Source organism: Melanerpes formicivorus, unplaced genomic scaffold (assembly GCF_026170545.1).
Source record: "Melanerpes formicivorus ecotype bairdi unplaced genomic scaffold, bMelFor1.0.p_v2 SCAF_9, whole genome shotgun sequence".
Lineage (NCBI taxonomy): Eukaryota > Metazoa > Chordata > Aves > Piciformes > Picidae > Melanerpes > Melanerpes formicivorus.
This window is the reverse complement of record NW_027142361.1, coordinates 17,647,102-17,664,155: the sequence shown is the minus strand read 5'-3', so window position 1 is coordinate 17,664,155 and position 17,054 is coordinate 17,647,102. Positions and strand designations below refer to the sequence as shown.

At 45.3% G+C, this 17,054-nt stretch overlaps 1 protein-coding gene across 1 annotated transcript in view; it reads left to right on the top strand.

Moving 5' to 3' along the window:
- LOC137443447 (integrator complex subunit 9-like) overlaps positions 1-17,054 on the top strand; it is a 108,646-nt gene that overhangs the window by 70,021 nt on the left and 21,571 nt on the right. Inside the window, exons 6-7 of the mRNA XM_068143186.1 lie at positions 3,617-3,737; positions 6,303-6,437. Of these exons, the coding sequence (XP_067999287.1) occupies positions 3,617-3,737; positions 6,303-6,437 (256 nt within the window). The remainder of the gene's footprint in view (positions 1-3,616; positions 3,738-6,302; positions 6,438-17,054) is intronic.

Sequence of the window (17,054 nt, the reverse complement as noted above, 5' to 3'; positions counted from 1 at the left end):
TTAGTAAGGGAGTTGGACTGGATGATCTCCTGAGGCCCCTTCCAACCCCCACCATTCTGTGATTGTGATGTCTACTCTGATCACAACAGTGAGGTTTTTCATTTTGGTGTTCCCTGACATGTCCAGAGCCATTCCTGAAGTTCACACTGATGTGACGAGAGAGAACTGGAGCCATTATTCTGGGCACACGACTGCTTGTGTTTTGTATGCATGGTTTAAAAGGAGGATCATATATCTTGGAGCTCATTTAATGTCACTTTCCTGGTGGTCATATTTTAGAAAAAGCACTGTCTAGCACTGTGTGCTGTTGACTCTTCCAGAGGCTAATACAGAGAGATTATCTTTGTTCTTATTCAGCTGTGGTAGAAAGTTGGAATATTTTTGTTGAAGTGGTATTTAAAATAATTTTTTCTGTCTCATACTTCCTCAGAAGTATTTATAGGTACTGTCAAGTAGCTGTTGTAATGGAGCACCAGTGGAGGCAGGAGGAAGGTCTAAGAGCCTAACCCCTAGGGACAGAAGGCATCCTGTCCCTCTGCTAGCAGGGATAGACAGATGTAGCCCTGCAGCTGCTTGGTAACAAGTCTGTATGTCATAAACTCTGCCCTGAGGCTAGCAGAAACCAGTGTGGTCTGTGAACTGGAACATAGGGCTAAGTATGAATTCCCCTTCCTACTGTGCCCTGCTTGTACTCTGAGTTACCCCCTTCAGCTTCTGTAAAGTGGAGCTCCTATCCATTACAGAGGGCATACAGCAACTTAATTAATGTTTGCAAAGTGTTTTGAGATTCCTGGTGACAAGTGTCAGGAAAGTGTGAATGGAACTGATTATTAGAGCATGTGAGCAAACATCTAGTGATCCACAAATTAACACCTGGCTAATAGCACATGCATGGCTGGGCTGACATCCCTTGCTTAAAAAAATGTGCTCCTTGGTGATTTATTTTCAATGCCTGGTTGTTGCTAGAACAGAATACTTATTACATCTGACTCTATCTTGACTTTTTCAGACTGATCAATCACCATTACTGCTTTATGGTTCAGCTAGTTCTACTCTAAAGAGTTAGGCTAAAACACAAAGTATCATCATCTTCATTAGACAAAGCACTAAAGTATTTTAACTTCAAATACAGTGTAAAATATAAGTTCTTTATAGTGGCTTACATTTTCCCATTATCAGATCCAGTCTGAACTAATTGCTTAGCAAATTTTATTAGAATTGGTTTTTATTTTAGATGAGCAGTCTTGTGGAAGCTCTGTAAATGCTCAGCCAGGATATCTTTCACACTGATTAGGATTCAAGGGGCTAAAGGGGAAGTTTGCCTTATGGAAGACACTTTGTCAGCTACCTGTTTAATGATTCCTTCTGTCTTTCTCTAGCATCTGAAATGGGCTGTTTCCAGATGCAGAGTAGTGGACGAGAGAAGCCAGCATTATGATCTAGTTTGGTACTGCCATTCTCTCCCTTCAAACAAGAACATGCTGTGTCATCTACTAGATATTATCCTGTGCATTGAAGAGGAGTGGCTAGCTTTGTGTAGGTGCCCAGTTAAGAATACAAACCTCTGAGTTTCTTAAACACACCTTTTGTATTGTAACCACTGGACCACACTAGTTCACGATCGCTTGGGTTGTCCTGGCATGTGCCCACACACATCTGGTTGTTACACAGAATCACAGAATAGTGGGGGTTGGAAGGGACCTCTTGAGATTATTTTCTCCAGCTCCACTGCAAGGTTACCCAGAACAGGTTGCCCAGGATTGCATGCGGATGGCTTTGAAATCTCTCCAGAGAAGGCGAGATTTTGGGCAGCCTGGTCCAGGGCTCTGCCACCCTCACAGGAAAGAATTTTTTTCTCATGTTCATATGGAACTTTCTGGGTTCCAGTTTGTGCCCATTGCCCCTTGTCTGAAAATAATCTGGCCCCATCCTTTCCCCCTCCTCCTTTTAGCTGCTGATAAGCATTGAGAAGGTGCCTTCTCAGTCTTCTACAGGCTAAACAGCCCCAGGTCTCTCAGCCTTATGAGGTGATCCATAATTGGATATTTCCATAGTGTTAGTAGATTCACTCCAGACTTTTAAATATCCCCTAGTAACTTTCTGTACAGATTTTAAAAGCATGGGTGACAGGTTGAATGCCAGCAGAGACACATCTGAGGAACCACCAGCTTTCATTGTCTCCATGTGCCACTCAGCAAAGAATGAAACCATTAGACACTGGTGCTTCTAGTCTCTGTTAGGAATCGGCATATACTTGCAGTGTAGCCAGAGTCAAGGCTAATAGAAACTTACTTCAGTCACCAAGGACAATTCCCCACTTTTCTCCATTACCTGGAGATAAATTCTCCTCTTCCCAGAAGAGAAGCTCCTGAAAGCATGCAACTCTAAATGCTTCTTATGGTAGGTTAAAGGCTTTTACAGGCAATTTGCTTCAGTGCAACGGTGGGCAACTATCCACATTGTTTGGCCTTTTGTTGTTTATGACTTCCCAAAAAAGACCTTGAAGACATTGTTTGTTTCCTTAAGCGTTCTGCTTTCAGCCAGGCTGTGCTGGAATTACAATTAGCACACTAGACCTGTACAGCCATCTTGGCAGTAGCTGGCCTTAATATCTTCTTCAGTACCTTAAATTATGGAGGAGTTCACTGACCCAGTAGATATAACAATAAATTAAATTCCTTTAAACAAATTGATCAAAGAAACTTGACCAATTTCCATAAATCTTTGGAAATTGGTTTGAATTTGCCTTTGATTTAGCATTGGTTTAATATAAAAAAAAAAATAAATCTCCTATTCTTACACATTTGGCAGCTGTGCTGCTTCCTGCTCCAGTTCATGTTGCTAAGGAAGATCTATTTCCCAGAAGTTAGCCATCACTCTTACAGCCTGGGACATTACAATTCACTTCTTCCCTCGACAAGGCTGTCCAGCTAACTTGTAATGCCTGTGAAGAGTAGAATGGATGGATTTTACTTTGGTGTAAAACATCTTAAAGACTTGCATGTAGGGGATTTCAAAGAGCTCTGCAGTGTCAGCTAATGTATCCTTGACAGTACACTCAGAAGGCAAGGGGGGTATCTGAGTTGAGGGCTGAGGTACAGAGGCACATGCTCTTGGAAGAGACTGGCAACAAAAATGGGAACAGAGCCAGCCTTTGCACAGGGCTGAATTTTAATCACAAGTTTGTAGGTTGTTTTCATGTTCTTAGGATATGCAAAATAGACACTGATCCAAGACCCCAGTCAGCTCTACCAGTTCTAGTGGTGTGTTTCATGTTGATGTGTCAGATCATCCAGCATCTTTCATCAGTGGTGAAAATAACACGAGAGTTGCTATAACACCTTCATTACAGCTACTTCTTTGATGAAAGGGATGAAGAGGACCAACAACAAAGAAAGCTGAAGCAGAGCAGGCTTTGGCATGAAGCAGAATGGGCAGAGTGGTTCTTCTCAACAAGCAGGAGTTCTTTGTCCTAACTTTGAAGCACCAAGCATATTTCAAATAAAAAGGAAAAAAAAAAGAGAAACACCTAAGACCGAGAGAATATAAATGGGAATAAAAGCTGGTGGTCCATCAGGAAGTTGTGAAAATGCCCACACTCTGTTGACCTTTACAGATTACTGCCTGTCCCTCTGAAGGATGCAGTGGAGGTGTCTATGTGGAGGAAGTGCTACACCGTGCCAGAAGTGAACACAGTGCTCAGCAAGATCCAGCTGGTGGGATATTCTCAGAAGATTGTGAGTACCATAAATCTGTCCTCAGGTCAACAGTAACAGTTTGCTGTTTCCCAGCTTTTCTCTGGAAATGCCCTTCCTTTTCCATTTTCCCCTCTAGATCCTCTGTTAGCACAGTCTCTCAGTGTGCTTCCCAAGAAGGGCTCTTCTTTGGTGAGATCAAGGAGTATCCATTTGTTCCTCCTCTTCCTCAGGGATGCCGATTTTAAGGCAGTGCACCTTCAAATTGGGAGTTGATGGGTGGCCCACTGAGAGCTGGGAGGATGTACAAAATGAATGTATCCTCTCTCATCAGCCACATCCCCTCCTGAGTTACCGTACCTCACTTCTGGGAATCTTTTGAGTGTTTTAGCCTCCACTAAAGCAAATACTGCAAATTAGGGATTGTAAACAAGACCTAATGGTCCGTCCTGAACTTCAGAAACTCTTTTCCCATTGTTCCCTGCTCACGCTTGTTGTCTATAATGCTACTGAATATAGACAATTTCTAGACAATTTCACTTTGTCGTGAGTTTGAGAGGAAGGCCCAGCCTTCTCCCCCCCCACAAAGAGAAAAGGTAATAAAAACCACAGCTAGCCACAGCCGGAGGAGCAAAGGAATGCTGTATTTACAAGCAGTTTTAGGGAATGCAGGGTATATATACACAATTTACAGTATTTACAATATATACACAGAAATATACAGCAAAGTAATACAGGAATGAAATTCACCCCCCTTCTGGAGGAGGGTTCCCCCCCTGTACCCCCTTCTCTCCCCTTTTTCCCCAGAGAGGGTTAGAAAGAGAGGAAAGGAGCAGTTGTTAATTAAAAGCAGTTATAAATTAAATAAAAATGTTAGTAGGTTTGCAGGCCTCACGCTTATCAGCCCAAGGTCAGTCTGGCAGAGAGCCTAGAAGCAGACAAGCTGGAAAGGGAGGGAAGAGCGAACTGAGGAAAGTCTCAGCTGGGCTCAAATCTTAAAGTTGCTTTCTACCAATCTGCCAATGAAATCCGTTTAGACCTGTCCTTTGTTTACAAAACATTCAGCCATAGTGTCCCTTTCTTAAAGGCACAGCCTCAAACAGTCACACACTTCTAGAACCAAGCTGAACCAACAATTCAGTGGTCTGCAGGTGAGTTCTTTTATGGTTTGTAGGCAGCATGTGGGCCATGATACTATTGTTGCTCAGGGCTGTAAGAAATAAAAAAAGTGAGTTAAAATAAGTTGTGTACCCAATATTTGCTTCCTTTTCTTAAGCAGTGGGCCACTGAAGTTTGGAGACTGCTCTTTCTGTGTAAGACAGTTTGAAACAGTAACCAGTGGTGCTGTGTGCTAAATTTGGTGAATTGGAGTTTGTGTGGTGCTGCATTACAACTGGTGAAGACCCCAAGCCACCACTGATGTGGCTGCTGACATAAATAACAGCTTATTGCTACAGCTTTGTGTAGCAGCTAGACAGGTTGAGGGCAATTTGAGTTCCTCATTGTCCATGGGTGGTTACTGTTCATTTTCAACTCTCCTAACAGTGTGGGTGCGTCTCACCTAATTCTAGATCTGTGCATCACAGCCTATCAGTCTTTTATAACTACCAGGAATAGAGATCTGTTTTATCTCTTCCCAAAGCTGACTTTAAAAATTACTGGATCCTAATTAGCCGGTTAACCCAAAACTGGGTGAAAACATCAGGAATGGTTTGATATCCATTTTTCATGTCTCCATATCAGATCCTTGGTTTACACACTTGGAGGGGTGGAGTCTTTGCCTTGTTTTGCAAGGCATCCAAATATGTATTGAGATACTAGAAAAATCATTAGTATTGCATGAGTCAGATGCTTGTTCTATTATTCAGTAACCAGAAAGTAGATCACATTAGTGAGTTATACACAGAGGCTTATTTTCCTTTCTAAACCCAAGCATAACACATTACTTTGTACAGATAAAGCAATCCACCTTCTAATGACACATGGAAAGGAGACAACTGTCAGGTTGCTGCCGAGACTGAATTTTGGATTGAGTTTGCAGTGCTCTTTCTGAATCACCAGTTGAGAGCATTTAAAAAGAAATAACATTAGAAGCTGTGTGAAATTGAAGTTAAGCTTATGTTTTCCACAGCAAAATGTGTAACCCAAATAGATTTTATATCAGTACAGAATCACACAGAATCAGAACCACCTGTCCTTCCTTCTCTCCTACTGGCCATTATTAATACAATTTGAGTAAGGGAATGTAAAGCCTTTAGGGAATAAAGCTCCCTTAGACTTCTTCAATACAGCAAAGGCAGACTAATTAAGACCCCAGTTTATTCCCCTATTTAAAGTTATGATTAAGCGTGAGCTTAGATGCTGTAGGATTCACATGGAAGACAGATTTTGTGAAGGCCCTACCTCAGGAAAAGCTTTTCTTGAGAGCATGTGTCCCATTAGACATGGGAAAATAAAACTATCAGACATAAAGCTCAGGAAACTAGCTTCATAAAGGCTTTGAAAAGCAGAACTGCTTTCCAAATTGATACCACTGAGGATAAAAAGACCTATTCTGACTTCTCTTGGGAGCTCACTCAGTTTAATGTCTTTTGCTGTCTGTTTCAGGAACTATTTGGTGCTGTGCAGGTCACTCCTCTCAGCTCAGGCTACGCTCTTGGAAGTTCCAATTGGATTATCCAGCCCCACTATGAAAAGGTTTCCTATGTTTCAGGATCTTCTCTTCTTACAACGCACCCTCAGGTATGGCCTCTCTTAATCATCCACAGAATTGCAGAATAGAATAGAATAGAATAGAATAAACCAGGTTGGAAGAGACCTTCAAGATCATCGCGTCCAACCTATCACCCAACACCACCTAATCAACTAACCCATGTAACCAAGCACCCTGTCAAGTTTCCTCCTGAACACCTCCAGTGACGGCGACTCCACCACCTCCCCAGGCAGTCCATTCCAATGGGCAATCACTCTCTCTGTGTAAAACTTCCTCCTGACCTCCAGCCTGAACTTCCCCTGGCGCAGCCTGAGACTGTGTCCTCTTGTTCTGGTGCTGGCTGCCTGGGAGAAGAGACCAACCTCTGCCTGTTTACAACCCCCCTTCAGGTAGTTGTAGAGAGCAATAAGGTCACCCCTGAGTCTCCTCCTCTCCAGGCTAAGCAGCCCCAGCTCCCTCAGCCTCTCCTCATAGGGCTTGTGTTCCAAGCCCCTCACTAACTTCGTTGCCCTTCTCTGGACTCGTTCCAGCAAGTCAACCTCCTTCCTAAACTGAGGGGCCCAGAACTGGACACAGTACTCGAGGTGCGGCCTAACCAGTGCAGTATACAGGGGCAGAATGACCTCCCTGCTCCTGCTGGCCACACTGTTCTTGATGCAGGCCAGGATGCCATTGGCCCTCCTGGCCGCCTGGGCACACTGCAGGCTCATGTTCATCCTACCATCAACCAGCACCCCCAGGTCCCTCTCTGCCTGGCTGCTCTCTAGCCACTCTGACCCCAGCCTGTAGCACTGCATGGGGTTGTTGTGGCCAATGTGCAGAACCCGGCACTTGGATGTGTTAAATCTCATGCCGTTGGATTCTGCCTGCCAGTCGAGGTCCCTCTGCAGAGCCTCTCCTACCCTCCAGCAGATCAACTCCTGCCCCCAGCTTGGTGTCGTCCACAAATTTACTGATGATGGACTCAGTGCCCTCATCCAGATCATCAATAAAGATGTTAAAGAGCATGGGGCCCAGCACTGATCCCTGGGGGACTCCGCTACTGACTGGCCGCCAGCTGGATGTGACACCATTCACCACCACTCTCTGGGTTCGGCCATCCAGCCAGTTCCTAACCCAGCTCAGAGTGCTGCTGTCCAAGCCATGGGCTGACAGCTTGGCCCGGAGTTTGCTATGGGGGACGGTATCAAAGGCCTTGCTGAAGTCCAGGTAAACTACATCCACAGGCCTCCCCACATCCACCAGGCGGGTCACCTGCTCATAGAAGGAGATCAGGTTGGTCAGGCAGGACCTGCCCTTCCTAAATCCATGTTGGCTGAGCCTGATCCCTTGGCCATCCTCTAAGTGCTGTGTTAATGCACTCAGGATGATGTGAATGGTGGGGGTTGTAATGGACCTCTGGAGATCATCTAGTCCAACCCCTCTGCTAAAGCAGAGAGTCACCCAGAGAAGGTTTGTAGTGGGTTGAGAGAGAAGGCCTAGCTCTCCCTCCCCCACAATGAGGAAAAAAAACCACAGCTAACTCAGTCGGAAAAGCGAAAGGGATGCTATATTTACAAGCAATGTGAAAATGCAGGTTATGTATATATATGTATACAGCATTTACAATATATATACAGAAATATACAGCAAAGAAAAATACAGGAACAAAACTCCCTCCTCCAGACAGAGGAGGGTTCCCCCTCTGTACCCCCCTCTCTCCCCCTACCTCCCTTTTTTCCCAAAAAGGGCTAGAGAGAGAGAAAAGGTAATTAATAAGGATGAATTTTTGTTAGGCCTCAAAAGCGCATGCAGGATTAGTGCTTATCTGGTATCCAAGTTCAAACTCCAGCTGCTCAGAAGCAAACAGGCTGGAAAAGCAGGAAAGAGAAAAACTGAGAAAAATTCCAACTGCACTAAAACTTAAAGCTGCGTCCTACCAATCTACCAATGAAATTCGTTTAGACCTGTCTATGTTTACAAAATAGTCAGCCAGAGTGTCCCAGCACTGTCCCTTTCTTAAAGGCACAGCCTCAAACGGTCACAGTCCACCCCTTCTAAACTATTTCATTGGCTGTTTATACTGTCCATCCAATCCAAAACTATATTTACAGTTCGTAGGTAAAGTTCATAGTCCATTCCGTCTATACTTAGATGTGGATGACTCAAAAGTCCAAGAAAATCAGGAAACAAGAAAAATGGAAACCAGTTTGTCTCTTCACAGACGAAGTGAAGAAAAAGGGAAGCAGGGATTCTTAGTTGACTCAGGACTCTCAGGGTTCTCAGGGTTCGTGCACCGCAGATTCCTCGTAGATTCTTCCTTTGGACGCGATGTAGCTGTACAACAGTCTGAAATTAAACTCTTTCAGCTAAAGTTAAATTTCTTTGTGGAATACACTGAATTTCACCATTCTCTTGCATTACCCAATAAGTGGGACCCAGACCTTCAGCTGAAACCACCCCTCGGACAGGTTTAGCCTCTCCTGAGGGTGAAAATACCCAAACAGTTTTACCTAACAGATTCTTTTCTCTAACAACAGGAACTCTATCACCTTCTACTTTCCGTAGCAAATCTGAATGTGCAGGTCCAGCTTGGTTCACTGAACCTCTACTATTTACCAGCCAGGTTGCTTGTGCTAAATGTTTCCCCAGTTTTTCAGAGATCCACCTCCCATGGCTTTAAGAGTGGTCATCAACAAACCGTTGTAGCGTTCAATCTTCCCTGCAGCTGGTGCATAGTAAGGAATATGGAATATCCACTCAATGCCGTGCTCTTTGGCCCAGGCCTTTACAAGGTTGTTTTTGAAATGAGTTCCGTTGTCTGACTCAATCCTCTCTGGAGTTCTGTGTCTTCACAGGATCTGTCTCTCCAAACGGAGAATGGCGTTGCGTGCAGTTGCATGTGGAACTGGATAAGTTTCCAACCATCCAGTGTTTGCCTCTACCATAGTAAGCACGTATTGCTTACCAGAACGAGAACGTGGTAGAGTGATGTAGTCAATCTGCCAAGCTTCACCATACTTCTACTTGGACCATCTGTCACCATACCACAAGGGCTTAAGTCGTTTTGCCTGCTTAATAGCAGCACAAATGTCACAGTCATGGATGACTTGTGTGATAGCATCCATGGAAATGTCTATGGATCTGTCACGAGCCCATTGGTATGTTGCATCTCTGCCTTGATGTCCTGACGAATCATGAGCCCACCGAGCTAAGAATATCTCACCTCGGTGTTTCCAGTCGAGATCAAGATCAGAGTCCATGTCTACTTGAGAAACTCTTGCAGGAGATCTGCCTGATGGTTGTGTTGCTGTTCCTCAGTAGCTTTGCTCTTAGGAAGCTGAGCATCAATGTGTCTCACCTTCACTGGAATTCTCTCGACTCGATCAGCAATGTCCTGCCACAGGTCAGCTGCCCAAATGGGTTTTCCTTTCCTCTGCCAACCATTCCTTTTCCAGTTCTTTAGCCAACCCCATAGAGCATTGGCTACCATCCATGAGTCAGTGTAGAGATAATGCTTTGCCCATCTCTCACGTTCAGCCACGTCGAGAGCTAGCTGGACAGCTTTTACCTCTGCGAACTGACTGGATTCTCCTTCTCCATCCTTTGCCTCTGCAACTCGGCATGTTGGACTCCACACTGCAGAATTCCACCTTCGTTTGTTTCCAACAAGACAACAGGAACCGTCTGTGAACAAAGCATATTTCTTTTCATCATCAGAAAGGTCATTGTAAGGAGGAGCTTCCTCAGCACGAGTTACTCTCTCTCCTCTGGAGGTTTAGCACAGTTGGTACCTTCAGGCCAACTTGAGATCACCTCCACTAGACCAGGCCTTTCAAGATTTCCCATTCGAGCTCTCTGTGTTATCAGAGCCATCCACTTAGACCAGGTTGAGTCTGTGGCATGATGTGGTGTGGAGCCTTTGCCTCTGAACATCCAATTCAAAACTGGTAGTCTGGGAGGTAAGAGAAGTTGTGATTCAGTTCCAATTACTTCAGAAGCTGCTTTTACTCCTTCATAGGCAGCTAGAATCTCTTTTTCTGTTGGAGTATAATTAGCCTCTGAATCTCTGTAACCTTGACTCCAGAAACTAAGAGGTTGTCCACGTGTCTCACCTGGAGCTTTTTGCCACAAGCACCAGGTTGGACCATTGTCACTTGCAGCCGTGTACAAAATGTTCTTAATGTCTGGACCATCTCAGACAGGTCCCAGACCCATTGCTTGAACTACCTCTTGCTTTATCTGGTCAAAGGCTGCTTGTTGTTCAGGTCCCCAGTGGAAATGGTTTCTCTTTCGAGTCACATCATACAGAGGTTTCACAATCTGACTGTATCCAGGAATGTGCAGTCTCCAAAATCCCACTATCCCCAAGAAACGTAGGGTCTCTTGCTTGTTTGTGGGGTTTGCCATGGTAGAGACTCTATTTACCACATCCACTGGAATGTGTCGGCGTCCATCCTGCCAGCGCACTCCCAGAAACTGAATCTCTGTGGTAGGTCCTTTCACCTTGTCTCGCTTGATGGCAAAACCTGCATTCAGAAGAATGTCAATGATTTGGTTACCTTTCTCGAAGAGTTCTTCAGCAGTTTTACCCCAGACGATGATATCATCGATGAACTGGATGTGTTCTGGAGCACCGCCTTTCTCCAGAGCATCGTGGATCACTGCATGACAGATGCTTGAGCTGCGGACCCAGCCCATTGGCAATCTGTTGAAAGTGTACTGGATTCCTCTCCAGGTGAAAGCAAACTGAGGCCTGCATTCCTCTGCTATGGGAATAGAGAAAAATGCATTAGCAATGTCTATGGTAGCATACCATTTGGCCTCTTTGGATTCCAGCTCATACTGTAGCTCCATCATGTCTGGTACTGCTGCACTGTCTCGGTCCGGAGAGAGACTCAGTTCTTTTGAATATTCCCATGTTGTGAAATTAGAGGCACAAATGAGGCCAAAATATCAACAGCTAGACTATTTATTACATAAATAAAGTGGAAATAAGAAGGGGAGAGGGAGAAAATAGAGAGGGAGAGAGAGGAGAGAGAGAAGAGGAATTACATTACCACACCTCTCACGTCCCCCAAGACAGTTTGAGTCTGTGGAGGAAAGGTGCTGCAGGAGATGTTGGGTTTGTAGAGAACGGGTGCTGAGGCTTTGGCTGGAGAAGCGATGTGGCCCTCTGGGCAGCCTGGGTCTGTAGGGGAAGGGTGCTGAGGCTTTGGCTGGAGAAGAGTTGGTGGTCCTCTGGGCAGCCTCATCAGCTCCATGAGTTGCAGCAGGCGGATCTTAGGACACAGGGAGAGGGTTCAGTCTGCTTCTTCCAGGCTCCACGGCCTCTTTTCTCCGGAGCAGCATTGTCCTGGGCTTTTCCTTCTCAGTGGCATGGTCCTTCTCCTGTGTTTTCCTTCATCTCCATTTTTCTTCTGCGTTTTTCTTCTCCCAAGCCAGTAGTTGCTCAAGTCTTTTATACAGTTTTTAGTCCTTAGGTATGTGTCCAAGTATTGTCCCTCAGGAATTCAGGGGCCAGGAAATCATCCTTAGGTAAATATCCAGGTATCGTTCCCCAGGAAATCTTTCTGTGCATTCCTGTGTGTTTGGGCAGGGGTCTGGATGTAGGGGGGGTGGCCTCCGCCTCCTCCATCTCCATCTACATGCCCCCACACTCATTACACATCAGGAAACAGGCGGTGAATCCCTTGTCTCACCATCCTCCCTTTCCAGGGTACTTGATGGGTGGAGATTATCTTGTCTCATGCATATTCCCGAAGGTGGCCTCGGTCCATTGTTGTCAGGCAAGCTGTGACCCAGTGAGCAGTGTTATCTTTGCACCTTCCAAGAGTCGTTCCACTGGCTCTGCCCAACACATATCAGCTATTGTCTGGGCAAGAAGCAAGTGATTTTATCTTTGTTGAGTCCCACCAGGAGAGCCAACTTTTAGTCTCTCACATGCACTCATAGGTGGAGTTACTTGATTCAGGGCTCGGTAGTCCACTGTCACATACCAGTCTCCATTCTGCTTTCACACAGGCCACACTGGACTGTTGAAAGGTGAATGAGTTTTGCTGACGACTTTCTGACTCACCAACTGATGAATCAGATTCTGAATGGGCAACAAAGAGTCACGGTTGGTTCTGTATTGTCTGTGATGCACAGTCTGAGAAGCAACCGGCAATTTAATGTCCTGAATTTTATGTTGTCCCACCAATGCAGATTCATCAGAAAGCTCAGGTCTAACAGACAGCTTCAATTTTTGTCCATCAGTTTCTATAGAAGCTACTCCAAAAGCCCATTTGTAACCTCTAGGGTCTTTGAAACGCCCTTCTCTCAGAAAATCAATTCCCAAAATACAAGGTGCGTCAGGTCCAGTCACAACTGTATGCTTCCTCCACTGTTTACCAGTTAAACTTATATTAACCTCCACATTACTTAACTCTTGAGATCCACCAGTGACTCCCAAAATAATTATAGACTCTGATCCCTGATAATTTGATGGCATTATGGTGCACTGAGCTCCTGTGCCAACCAAGGCCCTGTACTTCCGAAATTGTGAAGTGCCAGGCCACTGGATGTACACATCCCAATAGATTCTATTCTGTTATCCCTCTCCTCCCCCTGGCAGGAGGCAGGGCACCCCTAGTTATGGGGAACATGCCCACATGTGCAATGAGCACAGCATGCAGTGTTAGACATGGAGCCACTGTTGAAGCTATCATAGTTACTCTGGGGAACTGTGGAAGTAACAGCTACCCTTCTGGTATTGCTGCCTCAGGTTCTGCCACTTTGCAGTTCCCTCAGTCTCCTTCAGATTAGAAGTTGGCTGACCATCCCATCTGTTCATGTTCTCACCAAACTGATCACGCAGAGTTATCCAAATAATCCCACGTGATTGCCTTGGTGGTCTGTATTGGTTTGATCTGTTTTGGAATGATCTCCTTGGAGGACGTGTATTCCTCACAGATGAAACGTATCCACCTGGAGGAAGAATTGGAATTATCTTTTTGTGCCAATTGGTATATGGAATCTTTCAGCTGTTTCGTGCAATTCTCAAGTTTTCCAGACAGATTTTCAATGGCTGAAACCAAAGAAACACATGTGATGCTATCCTCCAATTGTCTCATTTGATCAGTGAATTGGCCAACCGTAGGAGGAGCTCCACCATAATTTCTTGCCACAATCCTGCTTGCCAGAATATTTGCATAATTAGAAGGAGCAAGCCTGATGAGCTTTTAAGCAAGACCAGTTCCTACAGGAATGTCATCAGGATTCAGAGTTTCATGTTCACCATAGAGTATCTCTCTAACAGCAAATTCTCTCAGGTGCTTAATTCCCTCATCTATGGTAGTCCAGGGCTTAGGATTCCATGGAAGATCATCTCGGGAAGGGTATTTCAGGAAAACTGCCAATAAAAGGCGTACCCACAGATTAACCTTACCGAGAGTCTTGGCTAGATGTCTATCTATTCCATTATCCCTTGAGAGAGTTCCTAGTTGAGCTGCTGACTTGTCTCCAACTATTAGAGCTGGAGCACCTGTATCATAACATCTACTAAGCCAAGCTAGAACTGGCTCCTTATCTGCTCTGATGTAATCCTTGTACATGTTTCGAAGGTCTTCGCGAGGGGAAGAACATCCCTGAAGGTCATCTTCCTCCTTCTCCTCCTCTTCCTCTACTTGTTGTCCAAGTAATCTTTCTGTCACTCTCCTAAGGAACTCTTTAAGCTGAGAAGTACCACTGCTAGCTGCTGTCCTAGCTGCATCTCTATCCTGTGTTGATCTCAATAATTCAGCTATATCTTTAAAACAAACCTTCTCTTCCTCCTCAGCCCGATCTTTTCTGGCAGAAGTTCCCTTACCCGCATCAGCATCTTGCTCTTCTCCCCCATCAGCTCCGGGATCAACTTTGGCTTTTCCTCTTCTTGTTCTTAAAAATGGTACTTGCTTAATTGGAGCTGTGTTTGAATTTACAGCCGCCTTAACAGAAGCTGACAGGTTTTGAGACAGATCAGCTGCTTTGGAGGGCGCTTCCAGTCCTGCCGTAGGAGGAGGAAATGACTTTGCCTCATTAATGGCAGCTGAAGCCGGGGGAGCTGCCATGTTGGAAGGTGCTGCCGCCCCTGGCTGCTTGCCTGAATCAGCAACAGTACCATTCAAAGCAGCCTTTCCAATAGACTTTTTAGCTTTATCTTTAACTGATACAGATTCTCCACTCTCCTCATCACTAGAAGTCTCTGGGGCAGAGCCAGAAGTATGCCTCCTTTTCTTTGATCTATGCTTAATAATGAAGCAGGCCTTAGATACTTTTCTCACCTGGCACAAAGAATACAGCAAATACACATTAGTTATCACCTGCAGCAGGATTACACACATAAAATAAATCACCTTTGGATCCCAGCCATCACTTATAATTACTCTTTCACCTACTGGAATCTTAAGCTCCCTTATCTCCTGTGGTAGAGTGGTCGAAGTTATAATTCCATATTTACTAAGCCGAAAAAACCCCAGACAGTGGTCATACAGAAGCTGAGTTTTGTACATAAACCATAAATAAAATTTATGCATTAGATATTTCACTATTTGATCGATAAGTAAACCCAAACAATATTTGTAGATCAGGACCCCAAAAACTGAAAAGAACAGACGCTCTAAAATCCAAAACACTTTCATGTTTCCTAGTCCGACTCAAGCAAGCAATAAATCAATCTAATTTTGCCCCACGTTGGGACCGCCAATTAAAAATGTAGTGGATTGAGAGAGAAGGCCAAGTTCTCCCTCCCCCACAATGACGAAAAAAAACCACAGCTAACTCAGTCGGAAAAGCGAAAGGGATGCTATATTTACAAGCAATGTGAAAATGCGGGTTATATATATACACAATATACAGTATTTACTATATATATACAGAAATATCCAGCAAAGAAAAATACAGGAACAAAACTTCCTCCTCCGGACAGAGGAGGGTTCCCCCTCTGTACCCCCCTCTCTCCCCCTACCTCCCTTTTTTCCCAAAAAGGGCTAGAGAGAGAGAAAAGGTAATTAATAAGGATGAATTTTTGTTAGGCCTCAAAAGCGCATGCAGGATTAGTGCTTATCTGGTATCCAAGTTCAAACTCCAGCTGCTCAGAAGCAAACAGGCTGGAAAAGCAGGACAGAGAGAAACTGAGAGAAATTCCAACTGCGCTAAAACTTAAAGCTGCATTCTACTAATCTAGCAATGAAATTCGTTTAGACCTGTCTTTGTTTACAAAATATTCAGCCAGAGTGTCCCAGCACTGTCCCTTTCTTAAAGGGACAGCCTCAAATGGTCACAAGGTTGCAAAGGATCACTTCCAGGCAGATTTGGAATCTCTCCAGAGGAGACTCTGTGGCAATGCCAGCGACGAGCAGTGTGAGCAATCTGGCAGTGCAGGCCTAGAGCCTGACATGGTGGTAGGCCATAAATGCAGAGTTAGCTAGCAGTGGAGCAAAACAGTGCTGTGCCTGCAGCATGTAACTAAAACAAGACACTGGTAGCTATAAACATGGACAGTTATCTTGGGACAACAGGATATGCACCTGCATCAACAACCTCGTTGTGTCATTAGTAGTTGGACCAATAATCTGTAATAGTGCAATGTGTGGTCACTCATAGGGAACCAATGGAGCTATGCCAACGAGGCTCTCCGAGTTTATATAAGTTGTAGCAGTTGCCTTGCTACGCACTTCTTCTTCTGCCTTTCCTGTCTCCTGTTTCTTCTACACTTTACCGTGCTATACTTGCACTACAGGCCTGCTCCATAGGCCTGCACCTCAGGCCTGCACCATCGGCCTGCAACACTGGAACAATAAAGGAACAATACTCGATCACATTGGTCAGCCGTATTGATTCCCAATCTCCGTCGTCCTACATCTGGCGCCCGAATAAACCTGAACTCATGGACAAGGGATCCTCGGAGTACCATACTGATCGACTCAGCAGAGAGAGGTACGTCCGAGCGATACGGAAAGCCGGTCGGACAGCACTGCCCCGGTGCTGGAAAATTAGCAGCGCGCGCGCGCGCGCTCAAAAAGGAAGTGAATCTCACCCTGGCCCGGTGAGCGACCGGGGAGAGGCAAGGGGAAGCACGCCACCACAGAAGAGGCTGTGCTAAACGCCTTCCACCTATCCTCTCCGTGAGAGGTATTACTGGCAATTCTGGGATCGTAAAAGGGCTATTAGCCTGTGCCCAGAGTCATCCCCACGGCAATAAGCTTTTACTTCCGAAGCATGGGACGAAACTGCAGCCCAGCTGTGGGATGAGGTGCTAAATGCTTAAAAAAGCAGCTTTTCGCTATAGCACCGTGTGACGGATCGTCACGGACATTGCAATCGAAAAAGCAGAGCAGGCTACTCCCGGTTCAGCTGCTGCGGCATTTGGTTCTAACCGAGACGAGAGACTCGGAAGGCACTCCCCGCCCTCCGCCCGCCCGCCCCCCCCGTCTCTCCTTGCACATCGTCTGCCGCTCCGTCAGCATCCTCCTCAATTTCAATTGCCCGCTACTCCTTCTACACGAATCGCGGCTCTCTATTACCTTCCTTTTGCGCGGAAAAATCTGCTCCTGCCACGTCAATAGCGGCAGAAGCGAATCCAGATCGAACTGATAAGGCGCGCGAAATCAAAATGGAGGTCGCTACGCATTAAGAATTAGACAAAG